The sequence below is a fragment of the Schistocerca serialis genome, chromosome 2 (genome assembly GCF_023864345.2).
Source record: "Schistocerca serialis cubense isolate TAMUIC-IGC-003099 chromosome 2, iqSchSeri2.2, whole genome shotgun sequence".
NCBI classification, from domain to species: Eukaryota; Metazoa; Arthropoda; class Insecta; order Orthoptera; family Acrididae; genus Schistocerca; species Schistocerca serialis.
In genome coordinates, this window is record NC_064639.1 from 456,485,703 (window position 1) to 456,505,458 (window position 19,756).

Here is a 19,756-nt window from a genome sequence, read left to right on the forward strand (position 1 = left end):
TTAGGATGTCAGACACAGCGATGATGGATACGCATAGCGTGCGTGTTGTATAATCAGCCTTTGTTAATAAAACTATTTAAACTTACTTCTCGTATTCGCGCATTGCCGTACCTCAAGGACCCACAGTTTACAAATCCTGACAAATATTTCGTCTAATTATCATCCGGGGCAATAACACAAACAACCACCTTATAGTACATGAATGTCAGTTGTATTTTTTTCTATGTAGCGGAACAATTTGGCACCTTGCCTAGGTTTAACATGGCTGTTTGGGTATGAGCACATTTGGTTTTGCTACACGTTACTTAAAAACACGGTATTTCAAAATTCCGGTTACAGTGAACGAAAAACGAGAAAATATGTGTGCTGTATAATTTTGTCAGGACACATAAGCTAAATAAGGGACGATTCCGTAAATATGGGACTTCTGGTCACCCTATTTCAAGTACAACCGAGTTTTACTTTTTTATTTAGTGTCGTGCCAGAAAGTGCACCACTGCAGTGACGCCACCGAAAATATTGAGCTGGAGTGCCATTTGAAAATGCGTCATTTTTTTGCGCATGTGGAAGCGCCTTTACGTGAAATTCTGTACCGGAAACTGGTGGTCGCTTTATAGGTTGTCTAGCGTAGGAAGACTGCATGTGTTGCGCACTCTGGGAATCAAAGTGTTTGTTTTTATCACTGTGTGGTTCGTACGTGCCAGTTAGAGATGTATGTATATCTGAGTGGCGCCAACAGTAGTGTACTGCATTATTCTCGAAATAAAGATAATAATAGGAAGAAACTTCGGCGGAGTGGTTTAAAAAATGTCTTGTACGAAGAAACCTGAATTGAAAGACAAGACAGACATCCCGCCTACGAAAGTACGGAAGCTAGATGAAATAGATGATCGCTTGGAAGGTGTTTGTGATAAAAGCATTTCATTTGGGGATTTTAAACTCTCTAGGGTTATAAACGAAAACAGTCAGAGAAAGAGTGTGTGCGTTGAAGGTACATTCGCGGGAAAAGAGGGTATCGCAGTAGTGTTATTGGAGAAACGGCCATTTAATGAACAAAGTATTAATGGTATATTATCATCTCATAGTTCATTGAAACAGGAGTTCATAAATGACGTATACGCCAGTTACACGTGTTTGCCTAGTGTGCAGTTCAACGGTAAGTGAAGCGTTTGAGTGATGTGCGTGCTGTGATTGCTCATATCGTGATCTGCTGCCTTTACTGTGAGCTTGTAATACAGCTTGTTAATATAAATGCTGTGAAAGTCATTCAAAACATTAATTAATGTCGTGTTTGTAATGGAACTTCGAAAATGTTCCAGGTATAAAAACGACGATCATACATCCCGCAACAGAAAAACATATTAAAAAATATGAGCGACAGATATTGCATATTGTTGAAGAAACTCCGAGTTACTACCAAGAGATAACACTGCCTCATATAAAATCGGACCACTTCGGCATTCAGGTAAGTTGTAGATGGTTCCCTGTTGGATGGTGCCCGATTCTTTCTTTATTGGTGAACGCCAGTAGAGAAGTAGGTGGGTTTGAAGTTGGGGTCCACACAAATTGGTATTCAATAGAACAGATACTGGTGAACGACTTGATGTGAATACCCTGTAAACTTTTGTGACACCATATTGCTATTAACAAATTCTTTCATAATTTCAAGTCCATTATGTAAGCCTTTTTTGCTGATTGTAATAGTTTTGTGAACACCATATTTAGGAGTGTGCACAGGATAGTTTTGGTAACCACATTTAAAAAATTTTTCCACCCTACCCTCTATTTCTTCTGTGTTGTGTAAGTTGTTGCATTCAATCTGAAGACTACAGAGGTGGAAATATTTATTGCTTCATCTCTCTTAAAATTAACAATTTTTGTTACAATCATTGCATAACTGAGCTAAATTTGCCTGATTTCTATCAGAAATGAATATACACAATAATATTTGTCAATTTGTTTTTATTCTTAATTTTTGTTTCTATAAAAATGTTTGTTGTTCATAGTTTAACACTTTCTTGAAAGATGAGTGTAAGTGGATATGTCAGCTATTCTGTTTGCTATTCTGAAAAATAAATACTAATGTTCAAAGAAACACTGCATATTAATGTTGTAACATAACACTGATGGATTTTAGTGTTTGTATTACGGCATTGAAAGAACTAACTTTTTACTGTACTCCTCACTCAGTCCATGAAACCACACACACTCAAGGGTCTCAAACAGCTCCCATTCATTCTGTGGCTTGTGTATTGTGGTGTAGTGTCCATTTGCAACAGGAACGTATAATAAAGGGACCGCGAAACGTACATTCCTCCTATTTGTTCTATAAAAGTACCACGTGTTATGTCCCTTGGGTTCTGTTTTGGAAGTTTTGACTCTTGAATGCCTTTGTTGTAACATAGTTCACACTCGTTTGTAGTTTTCATTTCTGTGAGAGGTCGACATGACTCATATTCTACAGCCATTGTGTAGTATGACAATTGCTGAGACTACAGGAGGAGAACAGACATGTCAGTGACCTGATGGGCAGTTCATAAATCTGTGTGGGGGGAGGAAAGGGAGGGAACATGAGGGAGGTTTGAACACAGGTCTTCTGCTTTGCAATCCAACACCTTAACCACACAACCATGAGGCCATGGTTCTTAAGTTGCTCAATGTTGCACACCTTGAGCTTGGACCATTCTGTTTCTACTTCACTCCTTTTGTCACAGTTCAGTACACTTTCTTCTAGTTTTCACATTTGCAGTACACTTTCTTCTTGGGAGGTTGGGAGGGAGGGGGGGGGGGGTATTTGTTTCCTTGACGAGCTATCTACTGTGCTATTTTACCACTGAATCTGACGATTGCGAGCAAGGTGCCACAATGGTTAACACATTGTACATACATTTGGGAGAACAGTTGCTCCAATCCCAATTAGGTCATACAGATTTAGGCTTTCCTTGATGTTTGTATATTGCTCCAGGCAAATGCTGGATTGGTTCCTTCAAAACAAGTGTGGCCAATTTCCTTCCTCTCCTTTCATAATTTGGGCATGTGCTCCATCTTCAATTACTGTGTTGTCACCAAACCACTAAACTCTTTATTTAATTGCCCTTCCTTCCTTCTCCATTTGTTCTTTGACTCCTCTGTTTTCTCATATTCTTTGACAGGTGATTATTGTATCTTCATTGAGCAAGGTGGCACATTGTTAATGGACTGGATTCATATTTGGAGAATGCTTTTTCAGATCCCTATCTGGCCATTCATTTTTGTTTTCCATGATTTCCTTATAGTAGATTGTTTGAGGTGAATGCCAGAGTGGTTCCTTAGAAAATACAGAGCCGATTTCGTTCCTTATTCAAGGTTTATGCCCCAGCTCTTAAGTCATCATAACCAAACAAGGGAATTACTGAAAGTTGTGATATTGCCTATCGGCTTTCACCCATTACTTAGAGATGGCAGACACACATAGTAGGATGATTGCAACATCACTTATTACACCTGTGAGCAAACATCAATAACACGTGAAATATTTAACTCCAGCAATAGACTGAAACCAAAGGAAGTATGGGGTTTGGGCGGAACAAATTAAATGTATGACAATAACAGTCGTGGTGCCGTCCCAAACAAGTATTAACCGAAAAATGATACACACAAAATCCTCAACAAATACCCCCCCCCCCCCCCTCCCTCCCAACCTCCCAAGAAGAAGAAGACGACAGCAATACCAGAAATTAGCATACAACTCAAAAACTCATTGCAGCAAATTTCACTTGACCTGCATAGTTCGAACAAAGCCAATGATACCAATAACCTACAACTAGCAGAATTACCTGTTTTCAAAACCTTTCTGATTAAAAAAACTCCACAATACCCATCACTATAAGCCCCAAAATATGAACTTCAGCTGACAACACAAACCAGAAAATCATAAAACTCTATTCTGACATGAATTTTCGTATTCCCACATCTCAAAATAAAAATTACTAACGTAAAGAAACACACTACACTTCTTACAATTAAAGACTAGAAGTACATAAGAAATGTACTTAGCACCCAACGTCAGCTGAACTGTACACCAGTATACCACAGTAACCTTTACTGAAACCTACCGAAAACACTTCTGAGTACTCTTGTCTCTAGTTTGAGACTCAGGCTTTGCTCAACTTCATAAATTCTACACACTGACACTTCACATATTCTGTTATGAGGCCATATTATAGGGAAATTTAACTATAGATGCCATGCCATCACACATAGCAGCAATGAGTAATAAGAGCCATGCCTAGTACCAAACAAAACATCAAAAAAATTACTTTCAAATTATTAAAAACATGACAGCCTAAGTTTTGAAACCGAAACAAATCAGTAAACAATAACTAATGAGATTGAAATAATTTAGTGACAAATCGGAGCACCAAGTAACATGCAGTGCTATGTCCAATTCTGCATTAATATCACTTAGAAACTATTCAGAAATGTAAGCATTCCACACTAGAACACAGCCCTTCTTAACCAACATGCCCTCTGAAAACATGTTCCATTTCAATCCCACTGTGCCACAGTGGTGTCAAACAAAACAACAAAGTTAAGACGTGTCAGTGATGACAGATGATGTTCCAACTGTGTTTACACATGTGGACTTGCATTTCAGAGGACAGTGCTTCAGATCCATCTCTGGCCATCCAGATTTAGGTTTTCCACGATTTCCCAAGATCGCTCCAGGCAAATGACGGGATGGTTCCTTTGAAATGCCACAGTGGATTTCTTTCCCCATCATTGAAACAACCCTTTGATTGTGCTCCATCTCTAATGACTCATTGTCAACAGTATGTTAAGCCCTAATCTTCCTTCCCTCCTAATGACCTCATCACCAATAGGTTGCTAAACCTGAACTTTCATTTTTAGTTGCTCTTGCTGCTGCTGATATTGCTTCTCATTCGATAACTAGAGTACAACTGTAGTTGAATCATGTTCACAGTCTTACGTAACCCAGAGGATGTATAAATTTGTAATATGATAGTTGCTTGTATCACTTGCAAAGCTAGGTTTGTTAATTATTTGCCAATCTTAATGATATTTCTGAAATTTCCCCTATAACTTTGCAATGATGTATTCTATAGTCTTATATAAGAGTTCACTGCATTGTAATAACTGCATACAATTCATTTCTCAAATAGTAGCACAAAGGCATTCGCTCCATTTATGATTTCTGCAAAGTAATAAAAGCAATTTCCAGGTAATTGTAGCTACAAACATGGGTTATGTAATATTGTGAGGAACATGTTTGTAATAAAACATTTTAAGCTACTGTTGTAATGTTTAAGATTTGGTGGAAGCATGTGTGAAGTAAATGATGTTAACCCTTTTCGTAATGTTAATAGTCGTGCAGGGTGTTGCTAACACACAAAATAAAAGTGGCTATAATGACATTGTTGTGCAGAATATCACTTATATTAAAATATTTTCTCCACAAATGGCTATTTAGAATGTTATCTCTCGGTACATTATCGTTTTATTTAATATTACTATAGTATTAGATTCGGTTATTTGAAACATATGCAATAATGCCCATTTTCTTACAATATTTTGTTTAGTTATTTATTTGTTATTCTTCATGCTGTATTACAGGTATAAGACTTTATACATATAATTAAACATTTGTTCAGTCAACTCATACAAACACTTTATGCAATCCGTCATTATCACTGGCTGCAAGGGATGCGTTATGGTAACGCTTTTCACACACATTTGTCATGTGCTTTACACACATAACTTTCAAACATCGAGCACAGTGCGATTTAACTTTTATATCTTTACTCATAGGACAAACTGTGGAGCACCTGGGTTTAAGTATTCTTTGTTCAGAAGGTGGTGCATTGTTGCTGTCTTCAGTTCCCGCCATTATAGTTGTATTCTGTCTAACTTGTTTAGGCAGGGAGTGAGTGGCTGCTCTCGCACACTATGGGATTTACTAATGACCTTACGACATCATGTAAAAACATTCTTTGGAAAATCCTCTTATTGTTATTATTTGCGTACATGATGAAAGGATTAATGCAAGCAATGTCAATTATTCAGAAAAATAGGGGAAGTGGCCAGCGCCTAGTTTTTTTTTTGAGGTTGAGTAAGTAGCGCACATTTCATCTATTGTGTCCACACCTGTTTCGGTCTTGTTGTACATCGTTATAATTTCTGGTTTATTTCCCTCCACTGTATTAGTGTCAATGGCACTGTCATGATGCAAAGATGAAAAGAGAATAATGTTTTTGCCTGTCTTTGGCACATATGAAACTATGGTGATATCCCTTCTGAATCCAAAAAGGCTGATTCTAAGTTCACAACCTCTCGTGCAAACAAAGTCTGGAGGGACCTCCCTCTTATTCTTTCTAAGAGTTCCTACTACTATAAGTTTCTTTTTACCAAGTGTACCGGTATGAAATGAGCGTTTTTTGTGAAAATGAAACACTAATTTTGAATTGAAAAGTAAAAATATTTTATTCAAAGTACTGACCATTGCTTTCTATACATTTTGACCACCTTTCTGGCAATTTGTGGACACCATGCCAATAGAAATGTTCGTCTTTTGAAGCAAACCAACCAGATACCCAATTTTGACTTATTCGTAGGAATCGAAGTGTTCCTCAGCCAATGCATGTCCCATTGATGAAAACAAATGATAGTCAGAAGGGGCCAAGTCTGGTGAATACGGCGGGTGGGGTAGCAGGTCCCAGCCAGTTTTGCTTTGTGTGCAGGTGCATTGTCGTGTAAAAAAATTACTTAGGCATGTCTTCTGGCCCGTTCTGGTCTTTCCTTTTTTTTCCGACCAATGCATAGTTCAGGTTGAGCATTTGTTGTCGGTAGCGATTAGTATTCAGTTTCACCGGGTTTTAGAAGCTCATGATACACCACACCTTTGTGATCTCACCAAACGGTACACCTGGTAAGGAGCTCTTGAGCCAGTAGTATGGAACAGTACCTGTTGTCTAGTGCCACATTGCGCCCTGTACCTTCTATAGGCCATACAAGTCTATTTACTATTTCCTTAGGCGAGTTTGACAGTGCAAAGGGACCCTCTGGCTGTTTCCCAACATAGATTTCCATCCCCAAAGTATACCATGTTCTTGCGTCACATAAGGTGAAAATTTCGCAAAACCCCGAAGATGGGCAAAGTTTTGCAGATGTTTGTAATATAGCACGTGCTTCAGTGCGAGATGCTTTTGATAATCTGCACAATGAAACTCTGTCTCAGAATCTGGCAGAAAACCCTAAGAGATTCTGGTCATATATAAAGCACACCAGTGGCAAGATGCAATCAATACCTTCACTGCGCGATAACAATGGTGAAGTCACTGATGACAGTGCCACCAAAGCAGAGTTATTAACACGCTTTTCCGATACTCCTTCACCAAAGAAGACAAAGTAAATATTCCCGAATTCCAATCAAGAACAACCATAAAGATGAGAAACATAGACATAGATCTCCTCAGTGTACCAAAGCAGCTTAAATCACTTAATAAGACTAGGCTTCCGGTCCAGATGGTATACTGGTCAGGTTCCTTTCAGAGTATGCAGATGCAATAGCTCCATATTTAGCAATTATATACAACCGCTCGCTCAAAGAAAGTTAGGCACACCAATACCCAAAAAGGGAAATAGGAGTAATCCGCTGAAGTACAGGCCCATATCAGTAACTTCGATTTGCAGTAGGGTTTTGGAACATATACTGTATTCGAACATTATGAAGTACCTTGAAGAAAACGATTTACTGACACATAGCACGGATTCAGAAAATATTGTTCCTGTGGAACACACAGCTCTCTATACTCGTGAAGTAATGAGTGCTATCGACAGGGGATGTCAAATTGGCTCCATATTTTTAGATTCTCAGAAGGCTTTCGACACAATTCCTCACATTTGTCTTCTAACCAAACTGAGTGCCTAAGGAATATTGCCTCAGTTGTGCGAGTGGATTTGTGATTTCCTGTCAGAAAGGTCGCAGTCCGTAGTAATAGATGGAAAGTCATTGAGTAAAACAGAAGTAATATCCGGCGTTCCCCAAGGAAGTGTTATAGGCCCTCTGTTGTTCCTGATCTATATTTATGACATAGCAGACAATCTGAGTAGCCCTCTTAGATTATTTGCAGATGATACTGTCATTTACTGTCTTGTAAAGTCACCAGATGACCAAGAAAATTCCAAAATGATCCAGATAAGATATCTGTGTGGTGTGAAAAGTGTGAAGTTATTCACATGACACTAAAAGAAATCCGCTAAATTTCAATTACGCAATAAGTCGCACAAATCTGAAGGCTGTAAATTCAACTAAATACTTAGGGATTACAATAACAAATAAGCTAAGTTGGAACGATCACATAGATAATGTTGTGGGTAGAGCAAATCAAAGACAGTGATTCATTGGCAGAACACTTAGAAGGTGCAACAGATCTACTAAAGAGACTGCTTACACTATACTTGTCCGCCCTATTCTGGAGTATTGCTGTGTGGTGTGGGATCTGTATCAGGTGGGACTGATGGATGATATTGAAAAATTGCAAAGGAGGTCGGCTCGTTTTTTATTATCGCGAATTAGGGGAGATAGTGCCACAGACATGATACGTGAATTGGAGTGACAATCATTAAAACAAAGGCGTTTTTCGTTGGAACAGGATCTTCTCATGAAATTTCAATCACCAGTTTTCTTCTCCGATTGCGAAAACATTCTGTTGGCACCCACCTACATAGGGAGAAATGATCATCACGATAAAATAAGAGAAATCGGGGCTCGCACTGAAAAATTAAAGTGCTTGTTTTTTTCCCACTCGACGCTCGAGAGTGGAATGGTAGACAGCCAGCTTGAAGGTGGTTCATTGAACCCTCTGCCAGGCACTTTATTGTGAATAGCAGAGTAATCACGTAGATGTAGATATTTATTTCGCAGGATTGCTTGGTATATACTGTTGGAAACTGCATTTGCCTCTAAATGCAACCAGCTGTTGATCCACTGTTGTATATTCAGACACAGTACAATTACTGACACAGTTTGACATGAATAATTCAAGCACTTCTCTGAATGCAACTAGGCGATCAAGTTCTCTCTGTTGTGGTCTGTCTCGAATATCATTGAATCTCAAACAACGCAACAAGAAACAAAATCACCGTAAACTCATTGTTGCATGAAATATTGCGGTTTCGAAACCATTTGTCCCCCATAAGTCTTCCAGACTTTGGTGTCCTGCCCTGTAATGCTCAGCCAATATCAACAGACCCGTAAGAGATTTGATTTCGTCCTCTTTTGTTGGTTTGGCATCACGTGGTTTGGCATCAGGGTCTCTTGTGAAATTTGATGTAATGTGTTGTATGTAAATATTTGTGCACGATGTAACCATTGTAATTATTGTGTCATTTATAAATATCAAAAAATAGTCCACAGCAATTTTCACAGATTTTGTAATAGCTTTTACACCACGGAGATGAATAATGGGGTCTACACTTCTAGTTCTTACTTTGTGACTAGGACAACTTTTCATCCACTTTGTAACCTTATCCATTCCAATAAAAAAAAAGCATGCTTGCTTTCATTATCTGCTACACTTACTTGCATTTCCAGTTCCAGTTTGTCTTCATCCTCCGTTTTCGTGTCACTATGATGAGAGAGAACTTCACAACTGTGTTTCCTCCTCTTCTCCTCCTACAAATGTTTCGTCTAAGACCTCATCCAGAAGCTTCTGCACTCTTTCTCGTTCTGTTTCGTAACGATCCGTAGCTGTTTTAATTGCACAGAGCAACAAAATACAAGCAGCTGCTATGGAACACAACTGTGCGCTTTCTCACAGCACTGCAACATAGCCGCGCAGGGTGTCAACTCCCCAGGGCACATTGTTGCATGTTTTCAAGGAACTTGCGCTTCCATTGTAGATTCTGTTGTTACTCAAAGCTTTCATATTACGTCCTATAAAGATACCAAAGAACATGACGTTATACTCCTATCCATTATGTAATAATCCATCGATAAGGGTGACTGGGGTGTTCTGAACACCCCATGTGACCGATAAAGAGTTAAAGAATGTTTGTTAAAATGTTTAAACAATCAAAATTCCACGTTAGAACACTAACAATATAAGGGAATGATAGCTTACTGCTCAATGAGATGATGATACATTAAGTAGCAGATGGGCCAATGCAAAGACACACAATAGCTTTCGGCCAAGGTCTTCATCAGAAAGGGAAACACTCAAGCAAGCAAGCACCCATCACACAAAAGACCGCCATCTCTGACAGCTCGGCAGCTCATACCGTAATTCTGGTCAGAGGCATGAGGGGTTTGTGTGGGAGTGGGAGTGTGAGTGAGGTTGTGTAACGATTTTTTAATTGTGCCTGTCTGCAACTCAGTGTCTCATTTGTACAGTGAGTAGCAATCTATCGTTTCCTTAAATTGTTGTTAAAATGTTTGTCCTGTTATTGTTTCATAACTTGTTGTATACTTTAAAAATTTGAGTGACGGCTGTTCACTAGGAATAATTTTTGATGTATTGTTGTATCTGAAACTTCCTGGCAGATTAAAACTGTGTGCCGGACCGAGACTCAAACTCGGGACCTTTGCCTTTCGCGGGCAAGTGCTCTACCAACTGAGCTACCCAAGCACGACTCATGCCCCGTCCTCACACCTTTACTTCTGCCAGTATTCTATTGTTGTATCTGCTTACAAATTCATATTTCTAGAAAATATTTTTGATATGAAACTACTGACTTTTAATCATTGTATGATCATAGTTAATGTTCTTTGTTCTTTTTCATTTTCTAGTGGGTTTTTAATATTTTAGATCACAAATCTGAGACTGATCGTATAGTATTTGAAGATCCTGATCCTGAAACAGGATTCATTTTGCTTCCCGATTTAAAATGGGATACCAAGCAAATTGAAGACTTGTACCTAGTGGCAATTGTTAGAAAATCTGGCATTCTCTCATTACGTGATTTGACAAGTGAACATTTACCACTTCTGAAAAATATAAAGGAAAAGGGAACGGTAAGTTTCTGAAGAACAGTACGTAACAACGTAATTTACTCTCAACAGTAACGTCTTTTAAAAAGCTGCTTTCCCATCAATCTGTTTCAGAATGTCATAAAGGATAAATATAAAATTCCTGAGACGCAACTACGTATTTATCTTCACTATCAACCATCATTTTATCATCTTCACGTGCATTTTACAAATTTGCAATATGATGCCCCAGGTATGTGAAAATGGTAGTGAGAAATTGATAATTGTTGCTTATGTATATTTTGCACTTACTTTGTCTGTGCACTCTCAGTCCATCTGGCCGTGTCGAAACATATGAAACAGGACACCAATTACAGGAGTGTCTCGTGGGTGGGACTTCCTGTATGTGGTATCCCTCCATTGTTGGCATCTTGATAGTATGAGATGTAGTGCTTATAGTGGTTGGGAAGAGGAAATAATGTGAATCGTTCAGAGATGAAGTAATTATCATTTAGCCACATAAGAAATTTTGTGCCCAGAAACATGTTCATATATATGTGTGTGTGTGTGTGTGTGTGTGTGTGTGTGTGTGTGTGTGTGTGTGTTTTAAGAAACATTGTGGCAGTTCTGTAACATTAATTCACTGTTAATTCCATTTAGTTTTGGTGTGCAGCTAGGTATTTACCTTGCCTCCCCAACAATGTACAGCAATGCCGTACAGCAATGCCGTACAGCAATGCCGGCGTGGCTGCGGCGGCTATTCTCTCTTCGTGCTGACTCCGTCTCTGACAAGGTCCATTTAAAAATGCAAGTCTTCACCGCATCGGGATGTGGAGATTAGAACATAACTTGGTTGGAGAATGAAAACGTGCGACTTCTGCACATTATAACTTAATTAACAATATTGGGAGAGTGCAAGTACATATGTCTTTATCTCACCAATTCAAAATGCTACGCGCCAAAATTAGTGAAAAAAACTTGAGATACAAAAAAATTGGTAGTATAGCTTTCAATTTTCTTTCGGCTTACTCGTCTAATCACACCTTCCTACGGTGTCTTTGCCGCTTGGGGATGCCTGAATATTTATGTGTGTAGGCCATCTAAAGAACTTACACGTACTCTCACACAAGGCATGGAAACAGCTCCACATAACGTGGATCAGGTCATCCAACATGACTTGTGGTAGCACCTTTTATTGCTGGATAAATTCAGTCTGGTGGTTAGCAGAGCAAGTCATGCATTTAGTTAGGTCTCTCTCAATGCTTGCTCTTATGTATCTGGTACTTGTTGACAAGGCCAGCCCTATGTTGTCTTTATTCCCTATCAGATAAAACCCAGATCTATATTTATTTAGCGTATGGCATTTAGACACAATTGTTATTACAATCAATATGCAAAATTGTAATAATTTGGCATTAGATATTCTTACAGTTATTACAATAGTTATACAGAATTATACAAAATTATACAAAATTACACATAATACACATGTTACAGTAGTTATACAAAGTTATAGTAGTTTGGAAGTAATTACAAACAAACATCTAATGAGTTAATATATGCAATTGATTCTGGAGTCGCCATCAGGAAATCTTCTGGAGTCCCATCATAGGCTGTCCTGGGGCAGTCTTCTATTATGTGCTGGATAGTTTGATTTTCTCCACATTGACATAGTGGCGATTCTGTCATGCCCCACTGGTAGAGGGAATAGGCGCATCTGCCATGTTTAGTTCTAATTCTGTTTAAAGTTGCCCAGGTTTTGCGTGATAAGTCAAAACCTGGAGGCTTCTGGGAGATACATGGAAGTTTGCTGATGTTCTTTAAGGACCATTCTTGGTGCCAGGCGCTGGTTATGTTGAATTCTTCCTGTGTTGCAGATGTGGCTATTGCGGTTCTGATGGGTGACCTTCTGGAGCGGAGGCGGCTTTGGGTGGCATCTTCAAAATTCTCATGGATGGGTAGATTCCGATTGCTCATTATCTTTTTGTACTCTCTTATAAGAGCGTTTGTGCGGCGTAGGTTAGGGGGTGGTATGTGGCTTAGTACTGGGAGCCATTCCACGGGTGTAGTCTTTATTACACCAGCGATCATTCTCATTGTGTTATTGAGCTGTGCATCGATTCTATGGGTGTGGGGGCTGTTTAGCCATACCGGTGCACAATATTCGGCAGCTGAGAAGACGAGACTTAAGGCTGATGTCCGTAACGTAGTAGCTGCCGCTCCCCATGTCGTTCCACAGAGCTTCTGTATAATGTTATTCCTTGTTTTTAGTTTCTCTGCTGTTTTCATTAGGTGACCTTTGAAAGAGAGTGTTCTATCGAGGGTCACACCTAGGTACTTTGGGGTTTTATTGTGGGTAAGCCATGTGGTCTCGAATTTTATTCTGAGCTCCCTCTTAGCCGCTTTATTGTTTAGGTGAAAACATGATACTTCTGTTTTGTTGGCGTTAGGTTGCAGGTACCATTTTCGGAAATATTCTCCCATCTTCTCCAAGTCAGCTGTTAGGGTCTCCTCTGCCCCTTCAAATGACTGACTTCTCGTTGCAAGGACCCAGTCATCGGCATAGCCAAACTTCTTTGATCTTGTTTCAGGTATGTCTGCAATGTAGAGATTGAAGAGGAGTGGTGCAAGCACCGATCCTTGAGGTAGGCCATTTTTTAATTTCCTCGGTGAACTAATATCTGAACCCATGGTGACTTGGATCGTTCTGTCATTCAGCATGTTGTTTAGTAGGCGAGCTGTTAGTTTACATGGGATTATGCGGAGGAACTTATAAATCATGCCTTCTCTCCAGACTGTGTCGTAGGCAGCTGACAGGTCTATGAATGCTGCAGAGGTTTTAAGCTTTGTTTGGAACCCAGCTTCAATGTACGTCGTGAGTGAGAGAACTTGATCGACACAGCTGCGGTTTGGTCTGAAACCTGCTTGTTCGATTGGTATAGCATTGAGTATTTTCTGGCAGATTCTATTGTAGATGAGCCTTTCTAACAATTTATATATTACTGACAGTAGTGCTATGGGCCTGTAGCTCTTCGGTGAGTTTGTTGGTTTCCCTGGTTTTAAGATGGCTATTATTTTCGATCTTTTGAGGTCACTAGGCACATTACCGGTTTGGATGATGTCGGTGAAGAATCTCGCCAGCCAGAGTTTTGTGTATTTACCGCAGTGTATCAGGAGTTCTGGGTTAATGCTGTCGAGTCCTGGTGCTTTCCCTGGCTTGACCTCTTTGAGTGCTGTTTCTATTTCTTCGAGTGAGAAAGGGAGAGCGTATTCAGTTTCTGTCGCCTGATTCCTCAGATTCCTGAGTTCTCGTTTTATCTTGATCGTGTGTGCTCTGTCACTAGGGGCTCTGGACGTGGCCACTATATGAGATGCCATGGTGTTTGGGGAGACGTTTGCTGTCTGTCTTTGAATAGGTGCTCCACTTCCTAATTTCCTTAACAGGGTCCATGCTTGTCGGCTTGAAGTCTGGAAATTCAGGCTCTCCATTGCTTCTGTCCATTTACGTTGTCTTGCAGTATCAAGACTGTGGAGAAGGTCATCGGCCAGTTCTTTGTCGCCCGTCTTGAGGAAGCGCTGGTAGAGCTCGTCACTGTTTTTGGACCACCCTGGGACATACTCTCGCCGGTATCCCCTAGGGATGTGCTTCTTGGCAGTGCTTATTACTGCTCCGATGAATCTTCTATAGTTTTTATGGGTAGGTGGTATCCATCCTAGACATTTATCAAGGTCTCGAGAGTACTTTTCCCAATTTGCGTTCTTGAAATTCCATCTGGGGCAAGGCATGGAAGTCACCAGTGGGATTTGGCTGCCAATTTCAATAATGACTGGTCGGTGCTGGCTATGAGGAAAGTCGCACAGGACTTTACGGGTAGCTGGTAGTGGTTGGTTATTTCCGTCAGTTGAGGTGAAGCATAGATCCGGGTTGTATTCCTGCTCCCAGGCAGCTGATCTGAATGTGTAACGGTCTTTCGCATCAAAGATAAGGTTAAGATTTTCATTTTCAGCCCATTTCACCAAGGTTTCACCATTAGCATCACACTCCTTATATTTTCACTGTTCGTGGTGGCTATTGAAGTCTCCCAGATAGATTGCTGGGTGAGGTTGAGCCTGAATTACTGATCTTGGCCATGGAGTGGTTGGAGGTTTATAAATATTTGTAACGGTTACGCTCCCAATTTTTACTGTGACATTATGGATTCCATCACCTGACGACGTGGAGATAAGGGAGGCATTTTCTATATCATGTCTGATGTAGGTTGCAACACCATGGGTATGGTGGTAAGTGGCATCAAGTAATTCAAATCCGGGTATTTTGCCCCTTTTCCGCAGTTGTACTTCAGTACTACAATGTGTTTCCTGAATGGCGATCAGATCAATGTTGTCTTTCTTCAGTAGTTTTGATAAGTATTGGCACTTAGAATAGCTTATGCTCTCTATGTTGAGATGGCAGATTCGGACCGTAGGTCCAAGTTTCCTTGTTGGCATATCCTTAGGACGACGTTTTTTGTGTCTACTTGCATAGTCAGGAGAACCTTTCACGGTTTGTCTGACTGCCATTATGTGCTAGCTCATTTAGCACCATAGAAAAGGTATCACGTGCTGCTGCAAGTTGTCATCTCTACAGACCGCTACCATTATCGCCCCCTTACAAAAAATGTGCTATAGCATATTTGCTCTTAAGTAAATACCATCCCAGACAAGAACACTGGTTTGTCCTTGATATTACAGCCTTGTTAATATTTCAAGATCATACCAGTTGAACAGTCAATGAAATTTCTCAACAAAACTGAAGGTTGCAGTACATGGGTCAGCTGTGATCCATGATGTCATCAAGCTGGCAATCGTCCATATTCCAAATGTGTATAGGAATTAGGTGTTTTGGGCAGGAACAAACTAAGTATATAGTAATCAAAATATCTATGACTGTACTGCCGGTCTACAGTGTCCAAGGGGCACAATATTTCGGAGATCATACATGTCACCATCATCAGGTGAATTGACGGACTGAGCTCCTGTGAACGTGCCGGCACGGAGATCCGTACGCTATGACTGCTCACAGGGAACTGGGTTCGGTCGCGGCGGTGGCCGATTTAAATACCCGCCGTCCGCGCCACGCTCCTTCCGCCGTCCGCGCCACACTCCTTCCGCCGTCCGCGCCACGGTCGCGCAGTGGAACAGATTGAGACGCCGTCTCAGATGACATTGGTGTGATGGCTCTGTCCACCGTGGTCGTCACAACTATACGTCTGCTCAATTTATTCTTGATTAATCCAATCGCTGGTTCCCAAGCCTTGCTAAGATTATAGCCAAAGTCATAGTTCATGAGGTCGTCATTGGTGCGAATTTTGATGGCCCCTCTAACAATGCTGTCCCAGTATCTCGACGTCTGTACCAGAATTCTTGTGCGTTCATACTCCATAGTGTGATTTTCCGACAAACAATGTTCAGCGACCGCCGACTTGCTCGGATACATCAGTCGAGTGTGCCTCTGGTGTTCACGGCATCGATCCTCGACTGTACGCATCGTCTGACCAATATAAGACTTGCCACATTGACACGGAATCTGGTACACGCCAGCCTTCCTCAAACCGAGGTCATCTTTGGCGCTCCCCACCTGTGCACGAGTTTTATTCTGGGGACAAAACACAGTTCCGACCTGGTGTTTCTTCAAAATGTGGGCGATTTTCCCTGAGAGTGCGCCTGTATATGGAATAAACGTAGTGCCTACCTCCTCCCTGGTGATTTCATCCATCTCCACAGGTTGTGCTGTAGTGGTTGGGCGTAGAGCACGTTGAATCTGCCACTCTGAGCACCCATTTTTTCCAAATACAGTTCTCAGATGTTCCAATTCCTGGGGTAGATTCTCTGCGTCAGAGATAGTGTGCTCCCTATGTACTAGAGTTTTAAGTACCCTATTCCTCTGTGAAGGGTGGTGGCTGCCGTGATTGCAAAACCTTCTTCTAAAGCTCATAATAATTCTAAAACCTAGTGTTGAAATGCATTACTATTCACCTATCATAGCCACTAGATTTTGCAGGATGTAAATATATTTTTGATAAAGACATGTTCAGATGATCCTGCTTGACAGACAATAAATCTGTTTCCTTTGCCAGTCAGCCCTTTCAAACCACTATCACCTTTTGAATCTTTGTAAAGTGATTTTGATTTGAGCCAGTTCTCTTAGAGATAAAATAGTAGGGCAATGATGATTTTCTTTTCTTATGGTGAGCATTTATCTGAGAAATGGAGTCCTAGCTGCTAAAAATGTCAGAACTCTCAATCAGAATGCATTGTTGCATTTCCTGTTTGAAAGTCGTGAAGATTGCAGAATTTTCCCACTCAACTGATTGCCCCTTGTGAAAGCAGTTTTGTCTTTTAAGACATCTGTTATGCATTTCCTTGTAGAATACTGGCCATCATAAAGTTCCTTTGTAATATGATGAATGAAGTCTTTGTGGAAACTGTCAAAGTCAGTGGCAGTTGTTCTTTTACTGATATCTTTCCTCAGAGATTCAAACTTCATTTTTGGCCCTCTACCCATGCTTCTGCATGTATTCTCTGTACTGTTGTGAGTAAAAACCCACATGCCTTTGCTGTTGCAGTCAACGATCAGCTCTTCTGCTACTATCTTCAAGATTGCAAAGAAATTTGTATATCTTGTGTGAGTCAGTGTATGTTGTAACTCATTCATCTTAATTCAAAAACAATAGTAATGGTACTACAGAATGAATATTGCAGCTCTCTACACAGACATGAGACACTTCCATACACCAACACATAAGCAAATGATGCATAGCACCGAAGTTGCAGACCCGTGCTAGCAGCTCCATAAATAAAGTCCAGTGTTGCCACATGACTCTGTTAACAGTTACCTGTTACACACTGTTATGATACTACTGGAACAACATCTGTGGCAAAAATGACACTGTGGCAACAGGGTATGCTTACAGTTAACAGAGCCCATGTGTCCGTTTCAGATGCACTCTATAACTGGACCGTATTTTCATCCTCAGTGATCTTTTCAAAAGAAATTTGTATCATCTTTATTTTGTTGAAAGACTATTGTAAGGAACTTTCATGACTTGTTAGTAAACCCAATTTGGAAGAATCTGTTCTCTTCAGATTTGTTGATCAGGGTTCTTCTCTGTTATACAGGGTGGCGCAGATGGATCGGATGGTTTTGAAGTGGACTGTACGTCTGGAGGGGGGGAGCCAGGTGTTCGGCGACTTCGTCCTGTGGTGGGGGGGGGACGGGAAGTTTCAGTTGCAGGCTGGCAGTCAGTCGCGATGGCTACGTGGTCCGTTGAGCATCGTGTTTTCGCAGTGGAAGAGTTCATACGCAATAACGAGTCAATTGTTGCTGTGACGCGTTCCTTTCGCCGGCGTTTCAACATCCCACCTCGCGGTAGTGTTCCTAAGCGAGATACGATATTGAGTTGGGTGCATAATTTCCGCACTACTGGTTCATGTGCTCCAAAATGGACGCCTAGACCGCCAACAATAACAACGCCTGAGAACGTGGAGCGTGTGAGACGCGATGTCACTGCGAGCCCACGTCGATCAACGAGACGTCGTGCTCAAGCTCTTGGAATGTCACGTCGGAGCCTTCAAAGGATTCTTAACGAAGAACTGAAATTCCACCCCTATAAAATCCTGTTGGTACAGAAGATTCTCCCAACAGACCATCTTCAAAGGCTTCAGTTTAGCCAACAGATGTTGGAGTTATTGGAAGATGTAAACCTGATTATCATGATGTCTGACGAGGCTCACTTTCACATTAACGGATACGTAAACAAGCAAAATTGCTGTTACTGGGCCGACACTAACCCAAGAGATCTACACCAACGGCCTCTCCATAGTGACAAAGTGACGGTTTGGTGTGGGGTTTCTAAGGTAGGGATAATTGGTCCTTACTTTTTTGAAAATGAAAGGGAGCAGGCGGTTACTGTTAATTCGCAGCGTTATGTGAACATGATTGAAGATTTTCTTCTCCCACAACTTGAAGAGAACAATTACGACATGGGCAATATGTGGTTCCAACAAGACGGGGCAACTGCACATACCGCTAGGATATCAATGCAAGCTGTACGCGCTCTGTTCCCTGGCCGTTTGATTTCCCGTAATGGAGATGTCCATTGGCCCCCTCGCTCGCCGGACCTCACGGTATGTGACTTTTTCTTATGGGGCTATTTAAAAGCAAGGGTCTACATGAACAAACCCCGGACCATTCAGGAGTTGAAGGCAGCAATTCACACTGAAATCACATCAATTCCTGGTGATGTGCTTGAGCGGGCAATGCGGAACGTTAAGGACCGACTCCAAGAATGCGTCGCTCGAGAAGGAGGGCATTTGATGGATGTAATTTTTAAAAACTAACATTACTATTTTTTTGTTAATAAACTTCCATTGTAACTACACGTTTTGCACTTTATTTCAATCCAATACCTTTACAATTGACAGTTTGACAAGTATTTTAAAACCACCCGATCCATCTGCGCCACCCTGTATAATTACCTTTGTTTTTCTGCACCACCTTGATACTTCCATATCACTTGTAGCTGTTCTCTTCGATTGTTATAAAAGTAGAGTCCAGAGTGTGTTCTTTAGATTTCCCATCACATGATCCTCTGGAAAAAGCAACATGACAGACCTCCTCAAGGAACATCCTCATTCATTTCTTGTAGTGGTTAACTTCAGCGCGCATAATACATTATGAGGCTCTGCTACTACCTGACCAGTCAGTCGACTGAGGCTCATTCACTTGCTAGCATATGCATCTGAAATCGA

The 19,756-nt window shown here is 40.8% G+C and overlaps 1 protein-coding gene across 3 annotated transcripts in view; it reads left to right on the forward strand.

Moving 5' to 3' along the window:
• Window positions 1-693: 693 nt before the first annotated feature.
• Window positions 694-19,756, forward strand: part of LOC126457351 (m7GpppX diphosphatase) — a 44,469-nt gene continuing 25,406 nt past the window's right edge. The window contains exons 1-5 of one of the 3 annotated variants that reach the window (XM_050093579.1): window positions 694-1,156; window positions 1,320-1,465; window positions 10,787-11,011; window positions 11,102-11,219; window positions 12,844-12,924. In XM_050093579.1, coding sequence (XP_049949536.1) covers window positions 808-1,156; window positions 1,320-1,465; window positions 10,787-11,011; window positions 11,102-11,219; window positions 12,844-12,924 — 919 coding nt within the window. In that variant the 5' untranslated portion in view covers window positions 694-807. Of the gene's footprint in view, window positions 1,222-1,319; window positions 1,466-10,786; window positions 11,012-11,101; window positions 11,220-12,843; window positions 12,925-19,756 lie in introns of all 3 variants that reach the window. The other 2 variants (XM_050093580.1, XM_050093578.1) reach the window with 2 other exon arrangements.